Below are 22889 nucleotides of genomic sequence, written 5' to 3' on the forward strand. Positions count from 1 at the left end.
AACTCCAGTACTTTGGCCACCTCATGCGAAGAGTTGACTCAGTGGAAAAGACCCTGATGCTGGGAGGGATTGGGGGCAGGAGGAGAAGGGGATGACAGAGGATGAGATGGCTGCATGGCATCACCAACTCGATGGGCATGACTTTGAGTAAACTCTGGGAGTTGGTGATGGACAGGGAGGCCTGGTGTGCTGCGATTCATGGGGTTGCAAAAAGTCGGACATGACTGAGTGACTGGACTGAACTGAACTGAGGGTGGTCTTAGGGGAGAGGTGACTGTGAGGAAATCCATGTTCTGTGCAGGTGTGTCTGGGTTCATGTTTCCACATATTGGAGATGGTGACACTTAGCGTCATCTGGGGGTGGAGTTTTCCAATTCTCTGACGTGAAAAGATCATTCGTTCAGACATCTGCACAGACTCAGCTTTAGGGTGGTGCCAACCAGCCCCTGCCCAGCTCATGCTGGTCAGGTAATGATTCCAAGTAATTGGAAAACAGCTGGGCTGCATGAAGCTGGAAAGATATTAAAGGGAGGAAAATGGAAGGAAAGAAAGAAACCAAGTGAGCTTAATCAATGAGGGCAGTTTATAAGCAAAACAGTTTTAACAAGCTATTCCCTTATCTGTTGTTCTATAAGACAAATCCAAGAATTTCTATTATTAGCTTCTGTAAACTCTGTGGGGCACAGTTTCAGTATCTGAGTCTGAACTCTGGGCTTATCCTCAAAGTTGGTGGAACACCAGGGAGCTTTGGATGGGGCTTTTGTATAGGAAAGGTTCCTGAAGTCCAAGGCAAGCAGGCTTCATGGAGCCTGGCCTGCAGAGTAGCATCAATGAGGCCACCCTTTGCCAGTATAAGATTGAGCCCCTGTTTCATGGCTGGCAGACCAGGCCAAGCTCAGGGTTAGGACTTGCAGGAGATGAAGCTGAGGCCCATGCCAGAAGGCTGCAGCATCTCTGCTTTGATGGGAATGGAGCTGAGTTCCAAAAAGGGGCCGCCTCTTTTCCCTCCCTGCAGGTAAGCTTGTGGTGACCTGGGGGCGAAGCCCTCAGGGAGAGTGGAGCCCGTAAGGGTCTGGAAACATCCAACTAGTGAGAAGCCAACCAGTAAGACCCTGATGCTATGAAAGATTGAAGGCAGGAGGAGAAGGGGATGACAGAGGATGAAATGGTTAGATGGCATCACCAACGCAATGTCCATGAGTTTGAGCAAACTCTGGGAGTTGGTGGTGGACAGGGAAGCCTGTGAGCTGCAGTCCATAGGGTTGCAAAGAGTCAGACGTGACTGAGCGACTGAACTGAACTGAGTGAGAGAGGGAGGGGTGATTAGACCCAGTGAGCCTGGTTCCTGGGAGATGCCCAAGTGATACCAGAGCCAGCAGAGTCTCCAGATGGAGCATCTCTGGGGGCTTCTCTAATAGCTGGGTACACACATTCTTCATCCACAAGGCACCAGACTGTCCCATTGTTTAATCAGTTCAGATGTGGGTCTATGGGATTTTTGGTGAAGACCCAAGGTTTTAGGGGCTAAAGTCTGAGGAAAGACAAGTAAACCCAGAAGCAGCAGAAGGGAGGGCGGGTAAGGGGAGAGCTTGGCAGAGACCCTCCAGAAGGACTGTGTTCTGTGCTACTTTCTGGAAGTAGGGTTCATGGAGCAAGCCTGGCCCCCCAGGGGAACCCAGGCTCTCCTTGGCCAGGCTGCAGTTTTCCTGCTCGGCGTGTTCAGGCGGAAGGGAATGGACCAGGTGAGGCAGTGTGGGAAGGAGTGATGAGCCAAAAGGCCAGTTCTGTGGATGTGGGTGAACCTTGTTTCACTCTTCTGGGACTCAGTTCCCTACTGGAAACAATAGCTGGTTTGATAATCTCTCTGTAGGATCTGGCCACACATTCCAGTCCTGCAGTTTAAGGGCTTTAGAGCAGCCCCCTGGTAGCCATCAGTCCCTGCCTTCCTCAGTCTGGACTTTTGTTAAAAATATATTTATTTATTTAGCTGTGCCGGGTCTTAGTTTCAGTATGCATGATCTAGTTCCCTGACCAGGGATTGAACCCTGGGCCCCCTGCATTGGGAATGTGGAGCCCCTGGGCCACCAGAGAAGTCCCTCAGTCTGGACCTTTAAGTTTGCAACGTAGAGGCAGGTTAGGGAACCTCTCTTGGTATAGCTGCTCCATGTCAGGGCTCAGCCAAGACCGTCATCTCTGGAGCGGTGAAATGGGATGCCCTGACGGGGGAGCCTCCTCTGAGCCTGCCCGGCTGGTCCGGGGAAGTGAACCCCATCTTGGGTCTCACCTCTGTCAGTCCATATATCAGATATTCATCATGTGCCCTCAGTTAATTAACCAGTCTCTCCAGAAACAAGGAAATAGACCGGGCCCAGGAGGGCACATGGCCATCCCCCGCCCCCATCCACACGGCCACCTCGGCGCAGATGGCAGCCCCTCAAACAAAGGCCCTGCGTTCCTGCCAGAGGCAGCCTGCAGTCTTTCATTCCGGCCAGAGGAGCAAATCTGTTCACCATATTGAAAAGCCAGAGGAGTTTAGGGGGAAAAAAAAGGTGGGGAGAAGCTGTTTTATGAATTACAAGCCGTCAGCTTGAGTTTCTCATGCCCTGTAATTCTCTGTATCTGTCCTCCACCCAGGGCCTGGAGTAAGAGATGGATGGGGTATTTGTATGGCAAACATGTTCATTTTGAAAAGTTACAGGCAGAAGTTTTATAGGAAGATGTTGGCTTTCTGGATGTTAGAAAAGGGGAAATTTGGTGATTATTTTTCATTAAAAAAAAAAAAGGAAGACTTTGTGAGTTAGTTTCCAGTGTGAGTCCCTCCATAGGTGTGAACCTGAGAGCTCAGACTTTTCTCTCCCAATGGACTCACGCCGGCCTGGTGTGCGGATTGGAGGAGGGCCTTTGTCTCTGTGCAGTACTGGAAAAAGCCACTAGGTGGGAGTCAGGGACAAATGCTGGAAAGTCTAAAGCTCAAGGAACCCGCTTTATGTGAGAAAATAGCTGCCTGCTTCCCCCCATCCCCCGCCAGCCACGTTGAAAGAGGACGTAAGCTCCTCTCATTAATGAAGCTGCTGGACAGTGTACCTGAGTCAGCTGGCAAAAAGAATTATTTTCCTTGGAATCCAGTGGACAAAGGGTGGGCCTGGGATGCCTCCACTGCTTGTGCTGCGCCCCTTCTCCTTGGGGGAGGAGACCAGAGGGATGTCTGCTGGTCCTGGGAGCACAGACCTGACCTTCCATTATCAAAGCTAAGAAGCTCTCTCCAGACACCTTTAATCCCAGTGCCTTTTACTGGCGCGCTATTACTTAGGATAGCTCTCCATTTCCCATTTCCTGACCTGTGTTATTCAGGGCCTGTCCTAGAGAGTTTTCCTGTACCTTGGGGATTTTGAAAATATTTTTTTTTCCTGGCATAACACCCCAGACTGGGGGCCTTCAGCCATTGCAAACTTAGCAGTTTTAATTTTCCTGAATTTGGGGATTTTTTTTTTTTTTTGCCTTCTTCCAAGTACTTGTACCTTACTAAAATTCTGGAGATCTGTACTCTTTCAGACCTGACTTGAGACTAGTTCAGCCCCTAAGAACCAATGTTTATAAATGAGCAAGAATGTGCAAACACTGGTGGAAGAGCAAATAAATCCTTCCCCACTCAATTTCCTGCTTCGGGCCCAGGGGACATGGTAGGCGATGTTGCCGGGTTAGCATGACCTGAGGTCTGAGCATGTAGACACCCACCCACCCTCCGCTTGCAAAGAGGGCATGCCACAGCCATGGCGCTGGGTGTCCTTCCCTTTCAAGCAGGTAGGAAGGCTCAGGAGGAGTTGTACTTTCGGCAAACTGCTCAGTAGCCTGTGCTCCAAGAAACTTCTGAAAATAGCTTCCTTTTACTCCTCAAATACTGTCATTAAGACTGGCAGGATGAGCATCACTGGGGAGACTGTTAGCAATGCCCAGTCTCGGGCCCGATTCCCAACCTGCTGGGCCTGAATCTGCATTTTCACAAGAGTGCCCTCTGTCCCTGGAGATTCATTATAGAGAGAGAGACATCCTCACCCGGGGGTCAGCAACCTAGGGTCTGTATTTGGCCTGCTGCCTGTCTGTTATTCCCTGAAAGCCAAGCATGATTTTTTGTGATTTCCAGTGATTGATGAGAAATCACAAGAAGACTAATTTGTGATGTGAAAATGATGTAAAATTTAAATCTTACTGTTCACACACATAAAAAATGTCACTGGAACACAGCCACCCTCACTGGCTTCCACGTTAGCTGTGGCTGCTTTTGTGCTGTAAATGAGAGCGTCGACTGTAAGAAACCATATGGCCCGTAAAGCCTGAAACGTTTGCCATCTGGCTCTCTACAGGCAGAGTGTGCCACCCCTTCTGTTACCCGTTTTGGAGATGGGTCTTCATGCCTGGACACTGTGGGCACCTGGGCTGTGGGGCCAGGATGCTGTTGCACAAGCAGGACCTTGCAGCCCAGAGGACCGGTGTCCTCAGGCCATCCCTTCCTCTCCCCAGAGGTAGGCTCACGGTGCAGCGTGCCTGTTGAAGAACATAAGCCTGTATCTGACGTATCAGGGTGTCCTGGCTCCTATCACCATGGCCCAGAGGCCAAGGCTCAGCCCTGAGCTGAGCTCAGGATGCAGGCGAGAGGTCAGCTGACTAGCTCGTGACCATCCTCGGTCCATAGTTGTGCCTGATTCCTGGCCTCCAGCAGGAGGAGCAAATCTCAGAACTCTATCCACAGTCATTCCGGCATACATGGGATTCCAGCCAGATAAGCAGCTCTCCTGAGGTCTCCCCGCTGGACCCCGGGATGAGTTCCCTTACGGCTCTGGCCTCGTAGGTGTGTTTTCACTCCCGCGAATGATCAGGTGCCTGCTCTTTGCCCTCAGCTGGCTGCCTCATGTTCCAGACAGTAAAGAGTTGAGTCTCACTGACCTTGAGTTGCTTTTGGGAAGGCTCTGAGGGCTGTACGGTCACTGTGATGAATCTTACTGGTGTGTCCTATGTGGCCCCTGAAGACCTCTCTCCAGTGATGGGTCCAGGGAGCCTCTGAGGCTCTGCCTCACAGCAGTACAGTAGAAGTGGGACCACCCCCACCCTGCTTACTAAGGGCAGCCTAATCCTTTCCAAGTAACTACTTAGGTGGGATAAAACCCAGGCTTTCAATCTTTGGGGAGTCATGGATCATTTTGATGATCTGATGAAAACTATTTCAGAGAAATAGTGATTTATACATACTCATAGTGCTTTGTATACATTTTATGGACATAGTCAAGGGCCTTCTGATCCCCCAAAGCCCCTCTGTGACTCACTGTGAGGAGCCCCTGGCTGGGTGGCCTTCTGAGTGAGGGGGTGCAGCTATGGGTTTGATCCTAAGCCTTTGAGTGCTATTTGTGGATTGAGTTGATTACAATATAAAATTTAGGGTTTCAAAGGAAAAAAATAAAAGAACTGAGGTAAGAATTGCTACATGAGGGTACCATAAACATATGTCAAGAATTTAGCTGCAATTTATCTGGATTTCCTCCCTCCTCCTTTCCAACCTCCTCTCCTCTCTCTTTCCCTCCTGCCTCCTGTCTGCTCCTCTCCTCCCGTTCCATCCTTCCCTCCTCTTCTCCCTGTCCCCTTCCATTCCTCCTCCCCTCCCTCTTCTCTTTCCCCTTTCTCCCCCTTTCCTGCCCGCCCCCCCCCCCCCAACCTCCAGTTCATCACACATGAGTTGAGCTAATAGATGAAGTTGACCCTATCGCTCCTCTCTGAGTCAAGCATCTTTACCTCTGGGAAACTCATTCCCTCCAAGTAGTTTCAGGCTTATCTTGCCAGTTTAACCATTTGAGCCTCATTCTTTCATTCAAAGATCATTGAAGTTGTTACTGTGTGCTAAGAATTGTGCTAGGTGTAGAAACTGTGCTAGCTGTGAATCAGAGCTTAGACACATGTCCTCCTGTCTGAAGTGGGAACTGGTGTGGTTGAGTACCACAGGGCAGGCAGTGATGTGGGGAGGGGCTTGGGTACCAGGGAGCCAGCCCCCACGGGCAGTGGGAGGCAGCTACGTTGCTGCCCAGTCCTCTCTTTTCTCCTCTCACACTGGAACCTTCCAAAGGATACCAGTCTTTCTCCAAGGATGTACAGGCCTTTCCCCGTACAGACCCTCAAATTAACTTTGCTTCTTCCTCCCCAGCGCCCCAGAAATACCTTTATTACATGCCACGTGGAAATTCTTCATTTGCCTAGAGCAGGAAGTTGGTTTCAGTTGCTTTGGATGCTGGGCAAATGTGTATTGACCAAATGAAAACTTTTCCAGGTTTTTAGACAGAAAAAAAATAAAAAGGTCTAGCTACCCCTGCAACCTTAGGGCTCTTGACTAGCACATCCTGCCCTAGTCCAGGTCAGGGGACCTCGGCAAGTAGGGCCCGCACTGCACTCTGTAACTGGGCCAGAGGCCAGAAGAAGGCTGAGAGCTCAGGGCATGGGCAGCTGAGCCTGCTTTTTCTTTCTGGCCTCTGATCTGGGTGTGTCTCCAGGAATCTACTCCTCCCCCTCATGCCAGCTGCTGGCCAGAGCCCTCCTCCTGCCGCCTCTGTGTTCTCTGAGGACGGGGCCAGCCTGCGGGGGACTGTGCGTGTTTTCTGCTTTGTCCTCAGGCCCTGCTTCTGGGTTGTGGACAGCGAAGATACCGTGAAAAGCGGCATGCCTTCTCTTTAGTCTGGGAGCTCCAGGAAACTCCTTGCTGACCCCCAAGGTGCACCGGGGAGGCCCACGCAGTCACAAGATGTGTGTCTGCAAGTCATTTATGGCAGCGGAGCTCAGAGCCCTTGCATGTAACCACAGTTCCCCTTGCACCCACATCAAAGACCGCTTTCATAACCAGTCAGAGCCAACAGCCACACGTTGCGGGCTGGGCAAGGGAGAAAAGCTGTTTCTAAGAGAGCTCTTGAAGGAGGTGGGAATGTGAAGAGGAGGGGGCAGCATGTGGGGAGTGCTGGGGAGACCACCCTGGAAAGCCAGCATGGGACCTGCCAGTAGGAAGGCAGGCCCAGCTCCCCGTTTCTTCAGGATACTGCCTTCCCAGGGCTCCCACCCGGAGCGCTCCCTAGACCTCCCGGACACACGTCTGGGGTGGGGACCGCCAGCGAGGCAGGCCTGGGACTCGCTCTTTCCCACCTGTCCCCGTGCAGAATGCGGCCCCAGGGAGCCCCGGAGCACTGGCTGGCTGCGGAGCTCTCCAAGGCGGCAACATGGGATGGTGCCGCCAGCGCCCAGGATGGCAAACCCCCCGCCGGGCCAAGAAGCCGGACGGGAGCTGGTTCTGAATCTGTTCTTTTTTGGAAACGATCAGCTTCCCTCAGGGCACAGTCCGACGCCAGCCTGGAAGAGAAGGGGTAGGCGTGGGCTGCTGGGTGGGGGTCAGGCTGTGTGTGGGAACCAGCAGTCCTCCAAGAGCTGAGCTTATTTTTAGTCCTCTCCCCAGTCCCAGATAAACCAAGAGCAGCTGGGAGCCTCTGGGTAAATGCAGAATGGAGCAGAGACAGGAAACCGGGGTCTCTCCCTAATGAGTTCCAGCCACTCCAGAAGGGGGAAGCCAGACGAGGAATTTTCTTCAGGACTGTTTCCCTCTGGCAGCCTCTGGTATTATCACCAAAAAGAATGTTCCCGTGTGTGTGTGTGTGTGTGTGTGTGTGTGTGTGTGTGTGTGTGTGTTTACAACTCTTGTCCAAGTCTGTCTGTCTCCCCCACCTTTTGCTAGGTTCCCTCACTCTGCAGGCTGTGCGTCTGTGGGGGCGGATACGGGAGCAGCACAGTCTGGTCTGAGCTGCTGTGTCTCTGAAACCTCTCAGGGCAAGGCTGAAGGACGCAGGCCAGGGACGTGGGGAAATCTGAACACGGCTTGACGTTCCTGAGGGGGAGGGGGCAGAGGCAAGAAAGAGGAGAGAGTTTGGTATCTGGCCAGAAAGAGGGCTTTTTCAACCAAGGAATCTAACTGCTGACATGGGTGCCCAGCATGGATGGGGACATTGATGTTTACAAGCATTTCGCGTGGCTGAAGCGGGTAAGTGACTGACTGCTTTGTGTGGGTCTCCGTCGAGATGAGTGAGGAGAGAGACACTGTGTGTGTGTGTGTGCGTGTGTGTGTGTGTATTGAGGGGGGAGGTGTTTGTCCAGCGAAGCCCTGTTGCCGCCAAGTTCTCCATGAGATTCTAATTATAGACACTAGGGGAGAAAAGAGTCAGTTGTCTTTGTTTCTCCTCTGACATTCTAGTGAATGAGCCTCTGTGCAGAAAGGCAACAATGAAGTGAGGAGAGTTCCTTATTTTTGACTCTGGCACTTGAGCAGTTGGAGGGTCCAAACACCGTGACCAGAGAAAGGCATCCACCTTTTTGGTGTGAGGACTCGGAGAGGAAGCCGCTGCCTTTCAACCACACAGGGTTCACAAGTTATCGGGCTTCTCCCCTGCTCGGAAGTTATCCGGCATGGAGATTAGTCAGCTGTCAGCCGAAAGAGCTGCCGCATTTCCGGGGGAGGCCCTTGGGAGTTCTGCATGTTTTCCACAGGCCAAGGGTTTGGGTTTCAAGTTGCTCCTGTCTACTCTTTAGGGGGTGAGCTTGGGTGTGTGGGGTGAGCGACTGGGCGAATATTGGGGGCTGGAGTCACATCCACGTTCACAGAGACCATGCTCTTGCTTTTCTTGTCACCATCTCTGAACTGGCAATGGCAGCCCACTCCAGTATCCTTGCCTGGAGACCACATGGACAGAGGAGCTTGATGTGGGCTACAGTCCACAGGGCCACAGAAGTGTCAGGCACAACTTAGCGACTAAACAACAGCTAAACTGGCAAAGATGGGTATCCATTAATTTTCACATGGAGGCAGGATATTTCCAGAAGCAGGAAGGGCAAAAGCAGCTGACAGATAAGAGATCTGACATTGTAGAAGAACAGAAGGGACACAAAGTGCCCGGCTTGGAAGGTCCCTGACCCCCACACCCCAGCACTAGGCCTGCTGGCTTCTGTGGGCATCCTCTGCACCTCTCACTCAGCAAATACTTACCCAGTTCTGTACTGGGTGTCCAATCGTGAGCAAAAATGTAGAACAATTCTCTGCTCTTGTGGATCTTCCATACAGTGCTTGGGAGATTGCAGTTAAATAGTCCCCAGGAAATAAGCCTGAAATTTACAAGTTGATAGATACAGCCAAGAAGAGGAACTGTTAAGTGGCCATTCCAAAGGACTGTTACTGATTGAGAAGGAGTGGTCAGGACCCTCTTTGTGGAAGTAACACTTCATTGAAAAGTGAAGGAGAAGTTGGAGTGAGTCTGGTGAAAAACAGGGTAAAGAACACACGTCTGAACTCAATGATGGAGGGGAGACGTGGGCGGGTCCCGGAGCACACGGGACGGGGAGGACGGCAGGCAGGGTTGTGGGGTCATGGTTTGTATAATGGGAGACTTGCTGCTTGGAAGTGGCATGAGATACGTTGAGGGATCTCATTTATATTTTAAGAAAATTACTCTAGCTATGATGTGGTGTATGGTAAGCTGTGCTGCGAAAAGCGAGGCAAATGAACCAAATTAGCTCAAGGGTTTGTTGGGATCAACTAGTACAAACCCCTCATTTAAAAAAGCCCAAGAGGCTAAGAACCTCATAGCTATTAGTGGTGCAGCCTGATCTTCAAGCCTGTTCTCTGTCTCCCAGTCCGGTTCTCTACCCTCATTTCTTCAACCAAGTATGTAGAAAATTATGGGTTTAGAACCCAGCAGGAATCCTGTTTGTGCTCAGCCCCTGTCCAGCTTTGGAATGGGGTCATTGCAGCCAACAGAGTGTGCTGAGGTGACCAGACATTTTGGCAAAGATTCACATCATTGTCTTAAGAATTGTAAAAAACTCGCTGAAGAGGTTTTGGAGGAGACAAGAGGTGCCCTTCCCATCACTTCGTCTTTATTGTCCTGTATCCAATTGAAGTTCTTTAATCAGGAGTTCTTCCAGCTGTGATGTGCTTGGGATCACGCCATGTCCCAGCTGCTGGGATAGATTGTTGTACCTTGTGCAGAAGTTCTGTCTGCAGAGAAATGAATCCTGCATGTGAGGCAATGTAAGAAGGCCCTTTCTGTCCTGAGGCCCGGGTTGGCAGCTCTGGCTCCCATGGAAGGAAGGGAAGCGCTAGGTGAGGAGACTTCAGACCCTCCCCCATAGGTGTCTCATCGCAAAACATATTTTTCTTCTAGTTTTAAGGAGCATTAAAAAAAAAACCCCACAAAATATTAGATATGTCATAGGCAGTATAATTGGTATCTTTCCTATTTTCTACCTGAAACACTACTGCCAGATTCTTCTTTTTAAAATCCCCTTAAAAAAAAAACAACAAAAAAACACAAATTCCCCTCCATCCTGTGACCCCGATCATAAGCCCAGGACTTGCCTTTAGTCTGAATGAGAAAGCTCAGTTTTCTGCCTGGTGGGCTTTAAGACACTTTTTTTACCCGGCCTCAACTTACCTTTCAGTTTCACCTTTTATATCTACTCTCACGAGCTCCCAGGTACACTCCCTGCCTTCTCTGTCCTTTGCTGACCTCATCCCTGTTCTGCACCAGGTAGACTCCAGCCCGAGTCTCTAGTACTTTCCATTTGCCTGGCTCACCCACCGCTTCTCACGTGCTTTCTTAAGTCTCAGTGGCTTAGAGAGCAGGTTTCTCTTAGCCCAGGTTTTGTTTTCTTTTCCCATTTGGCTGCGCTGGGTCTTCATTGCTTTTTTGTTGTTGTTGCGTGGGCTTTCTCTAGTTGCAGTGAGTAGGGGCTACTTTTCTTGTGGTTCTCGGGCTTCTCTTTGTGGTGGCTTCTCTCATGGAGCACAGGCTCTAGGCGTGCAGGCATCAGTAGTTGTGGCACGCAGCTTACTTGCTTTGTGGCACGTGGAATCTTCCCAGACCAGGGATTGAACCTGCATCCCCTGCATTGGCCGGTGGATTCCTATTCACTGCACCATCAGGGAAGTCCTTAGCCCAGGTTTTTGAAGGTGGAAACATGCTCTCTCTTTCATGTTCCCGTGCAGAGGGGGTGGGTGCAGCAGAATAGGTACTTGGATGAGGTGTGACCTGGTAGGAGCGTAGGAACACTGCTCTGGTACCAGTCCAAGAGGGTAATGCCTCGGAGCAAGACAGTCTTTGAATTTGGAAGCTGTAAGGGAGATGTTTATGGCCAAGAATGCACTGAGATAGAGGAAAGCATTTGTGAGAAAAGAGACATTGTGTTGTGGCCTTTAGGGGATGGGATACTGCATATTGTTTTAGTTAAGAACATGCAGTTTGCAGTAAAGCCTAGGTTGGGCTCTTGGCTTTGCTGTGTAATTTTAGGCAGATTACCTCAAATCTTGGATTTCTCCATCTATAAAATAAGGAAGATAAAAGTGCCTGCCACATACAGGTTTTATGAGGATCGAGTAAGATAATGCATGTCAAAAGCTTAGCAGAGTACCATGCACAAGGGAACATTCAATAAAAGTTAACAGCTACTGGCCATAACCAGGAAGGGAGATCTTGAGCAGATGGGATGTTTGCTTCTCTCCTCGGAGTGCATCTTAGGCCATCATCCCTTCCACTTAGGGCCCCTTTCCACATTCTAGGTCAAAGTCCCAAACCAAAGCCCTATGGGATACAGCTGGGACCTGGCCCACTGTGAGTAGCCGGAGGCCCCGGTGGCTACTGCTCTGGCCAGCTTGGCTATGGCTACTGAGAGAAGGCTGACCAGGGCTGGGCCTCCAGCTCCTTCCCCAACAGGCAGAGCCCTGGGATAAGGTAATCTGCCACGAGCATCCAGAGGGCCTCCGCTGTTCAGCTGTCTGGTTCCTGACTGACTCACGAATAGTTCACACCTGCTCTGCTTTGAGATCAGTGGCTCTAACCCACATAGTCCTGAAAGAGCCTCTTAAAATAGCTACAGGCAGGGTCTGTGGGGTTCACCCACTTCCCCCTGAGCAGGAGCTTTTTTCCCAGGAACAGAAACCCCAGCACTTGTCAGCATCTTCACACTACTGCTGGCTTCTAGAAATCTGTTGAAACTGAATTCCAAACTAAAGTCACAACCCTGTCCACCACCGCGCCCCCCCCCCCAAAAAAAAAGAGTCAAAAATGGAATCACCATGACTCCTCCATGCAGTTGGCTTGAGTTCTATAGTAGAATGTGGAATGAGGTCAGACTGTTAATGTAAGACTTTTTTATGTGTCATCTGGTGCTCAAATGGTTGATCCAGTAGCCTGGCCACTTGGGCCAGAAGAGCTGGGAAGACATCCTGGCTCCAGACATTGACTTGTCTCGCTCTCAAGTCAGACTGCAGTGAAGTTGAAGTAGTGGCTTCTGTGACAGCTGCTCCTACTGGCTAAGAGCACAGATCCCTGCGTCCAACTCCTTGGGTTCATATCTCAGCTCTGTGTGACCTTGGACAATTGATTAATCTCCTTAATATTCAGCTCTCTTGTTTGTAAAATATGGATAAGTAATTCAATGTCTGTAAAGTGCTTAGAAAATGCTTCATAGGTATTACAATGATGATCACCTTGGCCACAACTGACAGCTTCTGGTTATTCCAGAGTCATGTGCCCAGCCTTGATTCTGGACAGAGAGGTATTTTCAGACCAGAAGGAGGGTGACAGTGGGTATGGCTACCCAAAGGTTCTTCTGTGCTGTGCTTAGTCCTTCAGTCGTGTCCAGCTATTTGTGACCCCATGGACTGTAGCCCTCCAGGTTCCTCTGTCCATGGGGATTCTCTAGGCAAGACTACTGGAGTGGATTGCCATGCCTTCCTCCAGGGAAAGGCATGTCCCCTGTCCTAGCTGTCCCCGGTTTCCCAAGGGTACATCCCATTTTTAGCCAATGCACCCAGCGTACCCACCCATCATATTCCCCAATATAATTTAGGAGCTCAAATTCTGCCATCTCTGACCACCAGCACCTGTGAGTCCTGTGTACCAGCTGTTTGAAGAGGCCCTCATGCCTCTTTCCCAGCTGGGTGTAAAGTGGCATCATACCAGCATCATTTGCTGAGTAGCTTGCAGGTTCTCCAGAGCAGTGCAGTCACTGGTAGTTCTGTGAGCTGGCAACAGCACGTGGTGGCTGGGGGGGGGGGGGGGGGGGGTCACTTGGCTCCTTCCTGCATTCTCCATCCACCTCATCCCTGAATCAGCTCTTTCATACTTTTCCATCAATCCCCTACCTTGACCCCTCTCACTTGATGTCACCATCTACTAAGAAATTAGCCACAGAGATGAGTGTCTCCTCTTCCTTCCCCTTCACCACAAAATGTAACAGTGTTCACAACCATTATTTTTTAGCTTCCTTTGATTTCACTGGTCAAGAGTGAAATCTTGACCCTTCTCTCTGCCAAGGCTATCCCAGTATCCTGTCCTCCTGACCCAAAGCCGTTCCACATCCTCTTGTTCTCTGATTGTTTCTTCTGTTTATTTACTCTGCCCTGCCTACTTGTCCCTTGTCCTTGGCAGAAAATGCCTCTGTAATTCTTAGAGAAAAACAAAACTCTCTGACTATGTTCTTCTCTTTCTGTTGCCTTATAACGTTCCTTTCACCACTGGGAATCTTGAAATCGAAAGCAGGCTAAAAACTCACCATCTGCACTCCTTCCTGGTTACTTACCCCCAAACCCACTTCACACTGGCTTTGTCCCTAAGAAAGCTTTCAAAGTCCTTCTGTAGTGTTCTTATCACCTCTAGTTCCCAAGCAACATTTCTCATTCATTTTCCCCAGAATTCATTCCCATTTGGGCATCTTGTAGGGCTAACAAAATTCTTGTGACCAAAGGACCAGCCCCTACTTTGGCCTTTACCTACTCCCATATTTTCCACCTATGGATCTTTCATGCCTGTTTGATTCTTGGATTATCTGAACCTTCTATCTGAAGGGCCAAGGCAATTTACTTCTAATGATTCCAAGTGAATCATTAAAAGTCACAGTGCCCCTGCTATCCCCAACCCTAACACCTGATACTGCCCATCTTTGACAGGTGTTTTTAATAATCAGGAATTAGGTTTGGAGTTGGCAAGATGAGGAAAGAGCACTACCCAAAGAGGCTCCTGTTTTTATTCTGCTCCTGGTTTTAATATAATCCCTTTGCAAGATACCAGCACACTTATAAATACCACTTCTACAGTCAAGTGCTGTAGGTTCCTTATGCATGCAGCCATGTGATCAAGAGAATTAGCAGAGACTAAGCTCATGCAAGGCTGCTATTTTGGAACAAGATCTTGGTTAATCAAATGCATTCCTCTCTCTTCTCATTCTGCTTTCCAGGATGATCAGTTACAAGCCTTCATGTACATCACACCAGCTCCTTGATTGGGAAGCTTACAGATAGTCTTCAAGACATCCTTTGTTTTCTGTGTTAGTTCTGGGAGATCAGAGTAGCTGAAGGGTGGCGATTGGCATGGTTTCATGAATAGCCTAGCTGTATCAGGAAGACTCTTTCCAAAGATGCTGTTCTCTCTTCTCCTGGGGGAATTCCTTCATTGTTTTCAAGACAGTCTTTCAAGTGAGGACTCCACTATAAAGGCTCTCCACTCCCTTGAAGGTATTATCATTTCGTCCATCCCCTGTGCCCCTGCTGCTGGCTTATCACATCTAACTGTACAACTACAGAGCTTTTTCAAGGTAGGGACTGCCTAGCACAGAGCGTGGCACCTCATAAGTGCTCAGGAATATTTGAGTCACTGAATAGATAAATGAATGAAACATGATTGCATAAACATTGGTTGACCCCATATTTAATTTGCTATTTGTGAATTTTGCTTTGCTGTTCCCTAATGGTGAAATATTTGATAGTGATGACCCCAACAGAAACCCTCAGTCACCTCTTACAAAATTGCAACCAAGGGCATAAGGAGGTCAAAGTCAGGATAAGATCTCTCTTGTTGGACTCCTGGTAGCTAAGGATTTGATTGTGCTTGGTTCACACTGCATTTCAAAGAAACTCTGTGCCAAAGATAGTGGATTGGCTTAGCTGTTCCTTATCTAGAAAAGGTGGTTTTATAATAACTCCCAGAAGGCCCTTAAACTCCTTAACCAAAATATTGAGGAGAGGTTTTCCTTTTTACAAGCACCTGCCTGCACTCATTCTATTTGTCTTCCTTGCCTGTTACACCTGAACCATGTAATAGGAATTGTAGCTTTTATGATCTACTTTTTATTTTTAAATTTTTTGGTTTCCCCCTTTTTAATGTGTAATTTTATTATTTTTTAATTAATTTATTTTTGGCTGCACTGGGTCTTCGTTGCTGCACGCATGGGCTTTCTCTAGTTGAGGTGAGTGAGAGCTACACTCCAGTTGAGGTATGTGGGCTTCTCACTGTGGTGGCTTCTCTTGTCGCAGAGCACAGGCTCTTGGGTGCCCAGTCCAAGGATTGAACCAATGTCCCCTGTGTTGCAAGGCAGATTGTTATCCACTGGACAAGGGAAGCCCCCTCACCCTTATTTTTTAAGGTCTACACTTGCCAAGTTTCTAAAAAGCTTGATATGTGAGTGGTGGTCCTAAGCTTGAAGTATAGCCTTAGTGACTTTGACATCTCCCTGGGCCTGGCAGCCATGGCTCCCTTGAGATGGGTTTTCTGGATTTGATGTGATCCCCTTGACTAGGCAGCCTGGAAACATGACTGCAGCGGTCTCACTGGGGAGCTGACTGCTTTAGGCTTTTCCCACACTCCATGCCTGCATACCAAATGATACCCCCATGCGACCTCTCCTCCACCCCACCTGACTGTTCTGGAACCAGCTCTTTCCTCATATTCAGTGAGGTGCCATGCTGACAGGAGGTCCCCTAGGACATGCCCCCAAAGGAATGCTGCAGAACTGCCCTCACTCAACACCCCCTGAGAATGTACCAGAGCACAGGAGGAAGGCACACGCTCCCGGCAGAGGCCAGCCAGCCTGTGAAAGAGTCAGACTTCTGGGGATTCCTCATGGCCTGCATCTGTGGCACTCACCCCCTCCAAAACTCTGCAGAGATCTAATATGGCCATCCCTTGGCCATGCTACTCAGTACAATGGAGGGACCAGGCCAAGAGTGAGCAAGCATTGGGGAATCTGACTGGCCACTAGAGTCAGAGGGTGATGACTCTGAGGATGCTGCCAGGGGCTTGGCTGGGGGTTCAGCTGGAAAACTCATGTTTAACTAATTGACCTGAGTTTCAGATTGGAACAGCAGAAAAATTTAGGTATTTATGATCGGTCATTATTAGCTATTGAAATTCTCTTCGTGGTGATCGTAAGCATGTATGTAGCACCGAGGACTTACGGTAGTAGGACGCTCATAGAAAAGAGAGACTGTGGCCATGTACATACGACTCCGAACGTGGGCACGTTTTCAGGGACAATGGAAAGAACAGGTTCTCAGCTGTTGGCACCGCAGGCATGATTCCAGAGCTCTTAGCTAACAGTGGGTTCTATGTTGTTCCTTAGGCACTTTGTTTCTTTCCAGCCCCAAAGCATTTGGGTTATTGTTCCCTTGGTTGTTTGTTCAGATCTTTAGATACTTCATAGGTGTCTATGGGAAATATTGCCCTTTTTTGTTCTCTTGCGCAAAAAGAATGAGTTAATTAAAGCCGTCAGTGCAAGGGATGAGCTGTATCTAACTACGTTTTGGTCTTTTAGCTTAAACAAAGCTATTTAAATGAGTTCCATGTTTCCACGATCATTCAAAAACTGTTTATGTTACACAGAGGAAGCATTAGAGCATCTTACTCTAAAGCGCACTGCACATTTATTCCCACACGTCTTTGTGTTTAATGACCTCACTGACCCTCTCTGTCCCTCTGTGAGGTATGACTTCCTCTATTTAAGCTTGAGATGAGGTGACCTACCTGAGCTTGTGCATGGTTAGTGCAGCCCCGCCTCCTGATTATTCCCAGCTGTCATTCTGCACAGGAGGTCCTGCCTTTTGGAGGAGGAGGCTGTCAGAATTCTGTACATGAATAGGGAAGCCCCGTCCCAACAATCTCCCCAGGGACTCCCCTGCCTTGAAGTCCAGATGAGTAAAGGGTGGGAGCAGGGAAGCTGCAGCTTTCAGACCTGGCATTTGTACAGCTATGTAGGGCAGGTTATTCTTTCAACATAACTTCTTAAACATGTTATTAGGTATTTTATGTTCTTTTTTTTTTTTTTGGCTGTGCTGGGTCTTTGTGGTGTTGCGTGGGCTTTTCTAGTTGTGACACATAGGTTCTGCAGTACTCAGGCTTAGTAGTTGCTCCACAGCACGTGGGATCTTAGTTTCCCGACCAGGGATCAAACCCATGTGCCCTGCATTGGAAGGCTGATTCTTAACCACTGGACCACCAAGAAAGTCCCTGTTTTTGTGTTCTTACTGCCCTTCATTTATTCATTTCCCATCCACCCTATGTCTTTTAGCCCTACTTTAGATTCCTGTTCATTTGTGTTTAACCTATTTTTCTTTGTTTTATCTCTCCTCACACACACCTAGTTGATGCCCATGGGCCTAATGCATCTGGTACTATTCCCTTCTTAACCTTCTTGCTCTACTGGAGAAGTAAGAATGGAGGCAAACAGGTAGTAGACATAAAGTCAGCTGTCTCACACATGAAGGAGAGTGGGTGCCTCTTTCCTCCCCATGCATCCCACACAGACACGCCCTGTGCCACAAAGCAGATCCCTGTTAGCCCTTGATGATAATCCTGGTTTTAACTATAGTTGGCTCCGAACTGACAATTCTTCCTTAACAATTGCCAGTTCAAGCAATTCAGGAAACAGTAGGCAGAATCCCTTTGTAACTCAGTACTGTATCCAAGTAGCAGGAATGCTTCCTAGTAAGTGTGTTTCCACAGGAGTAAATTTCACTTATTGGACTCATCACCATCTGAGACAAATGCTTTAGCCAGGACTTTGGTTGCCTGTAACTGAAACTTGGTTTGAGCCACTACAGGCCAACAGGGGACCAACAGGAAGCACAGGGTTATATCATTGTCTTTGGCCAGCAAGAACCAGGGTGAGAATGCCACCAATCTCTTTCTTGGCTTTCATTTGTGTTTCCATGAATGCTGGCTTCCTAGCTGACTCTTGTCACAAACCAACTTCCTCCACTGACAACCTCAGAAGACATGGCCACTGACAACCTCAGAACCTTCTAGCACAACTGCTACCATTTTCTGTTTCTCAGTTTAAAAATTCAGAGGAAGGATTCAACCATCCAAGCTTCGCATCAGAGGCTGGGAGGGGCGAGAAATCTCCAAGAAGATGGTAGCCCTCACTTGTGCCAAATAGTTACAGCGAAGGTAATGATCCCAGCCTGTTGCTTTCTCTCAGCAAGAAAGCAAGAGGGAAACTGAGGGTTTTGTTTTTGCTTTGTACAACTAATGATGCAGGTTTGGGGGGGCATCTTAAATATCCTCTGATAACTCACCTCTAATAAAAATGCAATACCCCCAAGATACGGAAAACCCATTATTTCTCAAGTCTGCTAGCATCCAGCTCTTGGTGCATGAGGAACTTAACTAAGGGTAAACCCCTTATTCACTGACCCATGGAAGAGGTAGGAGGCAGGACTCAGATTAAGCTTTGTGTAGCCCCAAATGCCCTTTCTATAGAGACTCTCTTCATGCTGGAATCTTGGTGGTCAGTCCTATGCTTCCTGGGCCCATACAGTCCTCTCTCCCCCTCCCACTTCTCTCCTAATGACTGAGGCTGATTAGCTAGCATGCTCAACTCCATGACTCCCAACCACAGATCACCCTGCGTGCCTGCTCCCTCACTGTGAAGTCTCTCTCTTCCATTCAGAGATGGCTTAGAACATAACCCCACTATAGGCTATAGACTGCTGGAGCTGTACATGAGGCCTGCCCAGTCCCAGCATCAATAGTATGTTGGGTCTTCTAGAAAGAGAGCCACAGCCTGTAGGAGTCAAGATGCTGTATTGTCTCTGTTCCTGAGGACTCATCAATGTCACTCTCAAGGCCTGGGAAATACTTTTTTTTTTAAATTGAAGTATAGTTGATTTTATAATGTGTTAGTTTCTGTTATACAGCAAAGTGATTCAGTTATATAGATACAGATATTCTTTTTCAGGTTCTTTTATAGGTTATTACAAGATTTTGAACATAGTTCCCTGTGCTTTACAGTAGGATCTTGCTGTTTATCGGTTTTATGTACACTCGTGTGTATATGTTAATCCCCAGTTCCTAATTTATCCCTTCCCTGCCCCCTCCCCCTTTGGTGACCATAAGTTTGCTTCTGTGTCTGTGAGTCTGTCTGTTGTTGTTCAGTCGCTGTCATGTCCAACTCTTTTCAACCCCATGAACTGCAGCCATGTCAGGCTTCCCTGTCCTTCATTGCCTCCCAGAGCTTGCTCAAACTCATGTACATTGAGTCGGTGATGCCATCCAACCATCTCATCCTCTGTCACCCCCTTCTCCTCCTGCCCTCAATCTTTCCCAGCATCAGGGTCTTTTCCAGTGAGTTGGCTCTTCACATCAGGTGGCCAGAGTGAGTCTGCTTATGTTTTATGAATAAGTTCATTTGTATATTTTAGATCCACAAGTAAGTGATATTACATGCTATTTGTCTTTGACTTGCTTAACTTAACATGATAACCTCTATGTCCATCCATGTTGCTGCAAATGGCATTATTTCAATCTTTTTATGGCTGAGTTAGACTCCATTATAAGAATATGTCACATCTTCTTATCTGTTCATCTGTTGATGGACATTTAGGTCATCTCTGTGTCTGGCTAGGTGTACATATATCTTTTTGAATTAAAGTTTTCTCCAGATAAATGCCCAGCAGTGGGATTTCTGGATCATGTGGTAACTTCATTTTTAATATTTTAAGGAACCTCCATACTGTTTTTCATAGTGGCTGCAGCAATTTACATTCCTATCAGCAGTATAGGCAGATTTCTTTTTCTCCACACCCTCTCCAGCATTTATTATTTGTAGACTTTTTGGTGATGGTCATTCTGACCAGCGTAAGGTGGTACCTCATTGTTTTTTTCTTTTTAAATTTTATTTATTTATTTAAATCTATGCTGGGTCTTTGTTGCTGTGCCCAGGTTTTCTCTAGTTATGGTGAGCAAGGACTACTCTCTAGTTACTCTCTAGTGTATGAACTTCTCATTGCAGCAGTTTCAATTGTGGAGGGCACGGGGACTCAGTAGTTGTGGCACACGAGTTTAGTTGGCCCATGGTATGTGGGATCTTCCCAGACCAGGAATGGAATCCATGTCCCCTGCATTGGCAGGAAGATTTTTAACCACTGAAGTAGTAGGGAAGTCCTCATCATCATTTTGATTTGCATTTCTCTGTTAGTGATGTTGAGCATCTGGGGAAGACCTGGATGTGGTATTTCTGAGTTGTGTTTTATATTTCCCTTGAAGAGATGTGGGTTTTACAGGATGGATTCCTTTATCCAAGACTTTGCCCAGCTTCTTGATAGCAAAGCTTTGATAGAAGCAAAGGTGGCTTGGCTTCAATAGTCTTGGCTAAAGTTTCTGTGTTATTGACAATATGCACACAAGAACACCCCGTGCTGATTCATTTCTGTGATATAAGAGAGGGTATATACTTCACTGTGGCATCCCTCAGTAAGAGATGCAAGAGGTCATGGCAGTGGCAGTCTGTAGTTGCCTCTTCACCTCCATAGTGTACACAGATCCCTTGCCTTCACAATATCTCTTGGTCCCACAAAATATTATATCAGGTAACTAACATGAATTGTAGTTTTAAGAATAGCTCTGATCATAGAAAGTTTGGATGAGAAGATTCAGTTTTCCCCTCTGTCACATTTGTAGAAATAACCATCAAAAGAGAAGAGGAGAAAATTTGATCAAATATATGTGTATTACACCTTAGTACATCAGAATTTCATTGTATAGATCCAGCCTAGGGACTAACAATGAGTTGAAAAATGACCTCTTTTTTTAAAAAAATTATATTCATCAATGGGATGAGCATCCTTAATAGAGTAGAACTGTACAGAACTCTTTTTAGATCACTTGCTGTACCAGGTGGGGAGGAATAGAAACTTAGCATTTTCTATTAGATTCCTTCAGAATTCAGTGTGACTTTCTCCTTCTCAGTGGAATGTTGACATGGTTCTCTCTTTCTGACTTCATGTGTGGAGAGCTGGGCAACCACTCCACCACTGATTTACCTAATAGAGAATGTGGACCAGACTTTTCAGAGACTCCCAAACCTTGGAATCACTCAGGGAGCCAGTTGGTGATCTCAGTATTGATCCAAACCTTCTACCGCAATGCCACTGTTAGAATTAAGGAAGCAGGTGTACCCTCTGACAAAGCAAGCTCTTCTTAAAGTGGGGCAAAACAGAGTTGTGTTCCACTGTCTTTTTAATTGTTTTTCAATAATTTTCATAACCATCTGGCTTTTTAATGCCCTGATGATACTGACATTTTATAATCCAAGAATGATGCCAACAAATGACAACTTATTGCTCAATTATTGGAAGACAGAATGCATTTATTCACTAAAGCTCAAATCCACACCTTTGGCTAATGAATGTTGGCATGCAACAAGGTGATGCTAAACTAATCTTCTTGGCCCTGTTTTCTGATGCTTTCCAGGTTCTTCAGGTAGAAGTGGTATTTTATCCTGGTCTGTGCCCGGTTAAGGCTTGTGTGCAGTTTTCCTGAGAGCTGTCAGCCTTATGTAGAAGAGAAAACACAGGACTCTGAACTTCACCAAAAGCAAAGGATGATAATACAGCAGACTTCTGCCTGGGACATTATCTCACTGCTGTTTAATAGCTTTTAAAAACTTGCTGGAGAAGAGCAGTGCCTTTTGCACACTCTTAGAGAGGAAGACGCCCTGTTCCTCTAGAATGGTGACTGGGTTGAGGGAGGGACCTTCCTGCCACGAGCAGCAGTCGCACGTGCAGACTGCCGGCCGAGGACACGCCCCTCAAGTCTGCTGTGTGTGTGCTCAGAAGCTTCAGTCGAGTCCAACTCTGAGACCCTGTGGGCTCCTCTGACCATGGGATTCTCCAGGCAAGAACAGTGGAGTGGGTTGCCATTTCCTCCTTCAGGAGACCTTCCTGACCCAGGAAATGAACCGGTCGTTCTTAGGTCTCTTGCTTTGGCAGGTGGGTTCTTTACCACTGTGCCACCTGGGAAGCCACTCAAGTCTGTAGGGGAGGAACAAAGTTCCTAGACCTACTCTTCTAGTTTCTCAAACAGTGCTTCTAGCCTTTGAAATGTATTTTAATTACTCGAGTAACTATATTTTTGTAAGAAGCTCAAATATTGTGGTTAAAGTAAAAACCAATCTTGACCAAACCTCCCAGTCCCAGCTGTTCATAGCCCAGAAATTGCCCCAGAAGAGAGCACTGTTAAGGGTTGTTCTGTAACCTTCCAGACACTTGATTTGTTTTCATACATTTATCAATACTTATGGAACTGGATAGTCATTTTTTTTTATTATTTATTTTATTTGGCTGCGCCTGGTCGTAGTTGCAGCAGGTGGGTTCTAATTCCCTGCCCAGAGATCGAACCTGGGCCCCCTGCATTGGGAGTGCAGCGTTTCAGCCACTGGACCAGCAGGGAAGTCCCTGGATAGTATTTTTTCAGTATCACACTGAATGATTCTTTTAATCTTGCTGCTTTCACTATCCTACTATTTTATTTGTAGGATGGTTCGTAAATACTTGCCTCATATGTTAAGATGCTACAAGTTGTACATAATATTGGTGAACCATAGTTTTTTTTTTAAATTATTTCCTCTTAATGAATATTTAGGCTCATAGAGCATTTTTAAATATTATACTTTAAGTGAACTTTCTTATCCCAATGTATGAAACAAAATTTATACTGATCTGCTCTTCAGTTAAGCTATAACAGAGAGCTTACTAATTTAATATGTAGTAA

The 22889-nt window shown here is 47.5% G+C and overlaps 1 protein-coding gene across 8 annotated transcripts in view; it reads left to right on the forward strand.

Moving 5' to 3' along the window:
• Positions 1-22889, forward strand: part of PPFIBP2 (PPFIA binding protein 2) — a 155077-nt gene that overhangs the window by 62240 nt on the left and 69948 nt on the right. The window contains exon 1 of one of the 8 annotated variants that reach the window (XM_070473347.1): positions 7813-8056. The exons of 6 other annotated variants lie outside the window; for them this stretch is intronic. In XM_070473347.1, coding sequence (XP_070329448.1) covers positions 8009-8056 — 48 coding nt within the window. In that variant the 5' untranslated portion in view covers positions 7813-8008. Of the gene's footprint in view, positions 1-7812; positions 8057-21228; positions 21544-22889 lie in introns of those variants that run through there. One more of the 8 variants, XM_070473348.1, reaches the window with a different exon arrangement.

Source organism: Odocoileus virginianus, chromosome 10 (assembly GCF_023699985.2).
Source record: "Odocoileus virginianus isolate 20LAN1187 ecotype Illinois chromosome 10, Ovbor_1.2, whole genome shotgun sequence".
NCBI classification, from domain to species: Eukaryota; Metazoa; Chordata; class Mammalia; order Artiodactyla; family Cervidae; genus Odocoileus; species Odocoileus virginianus.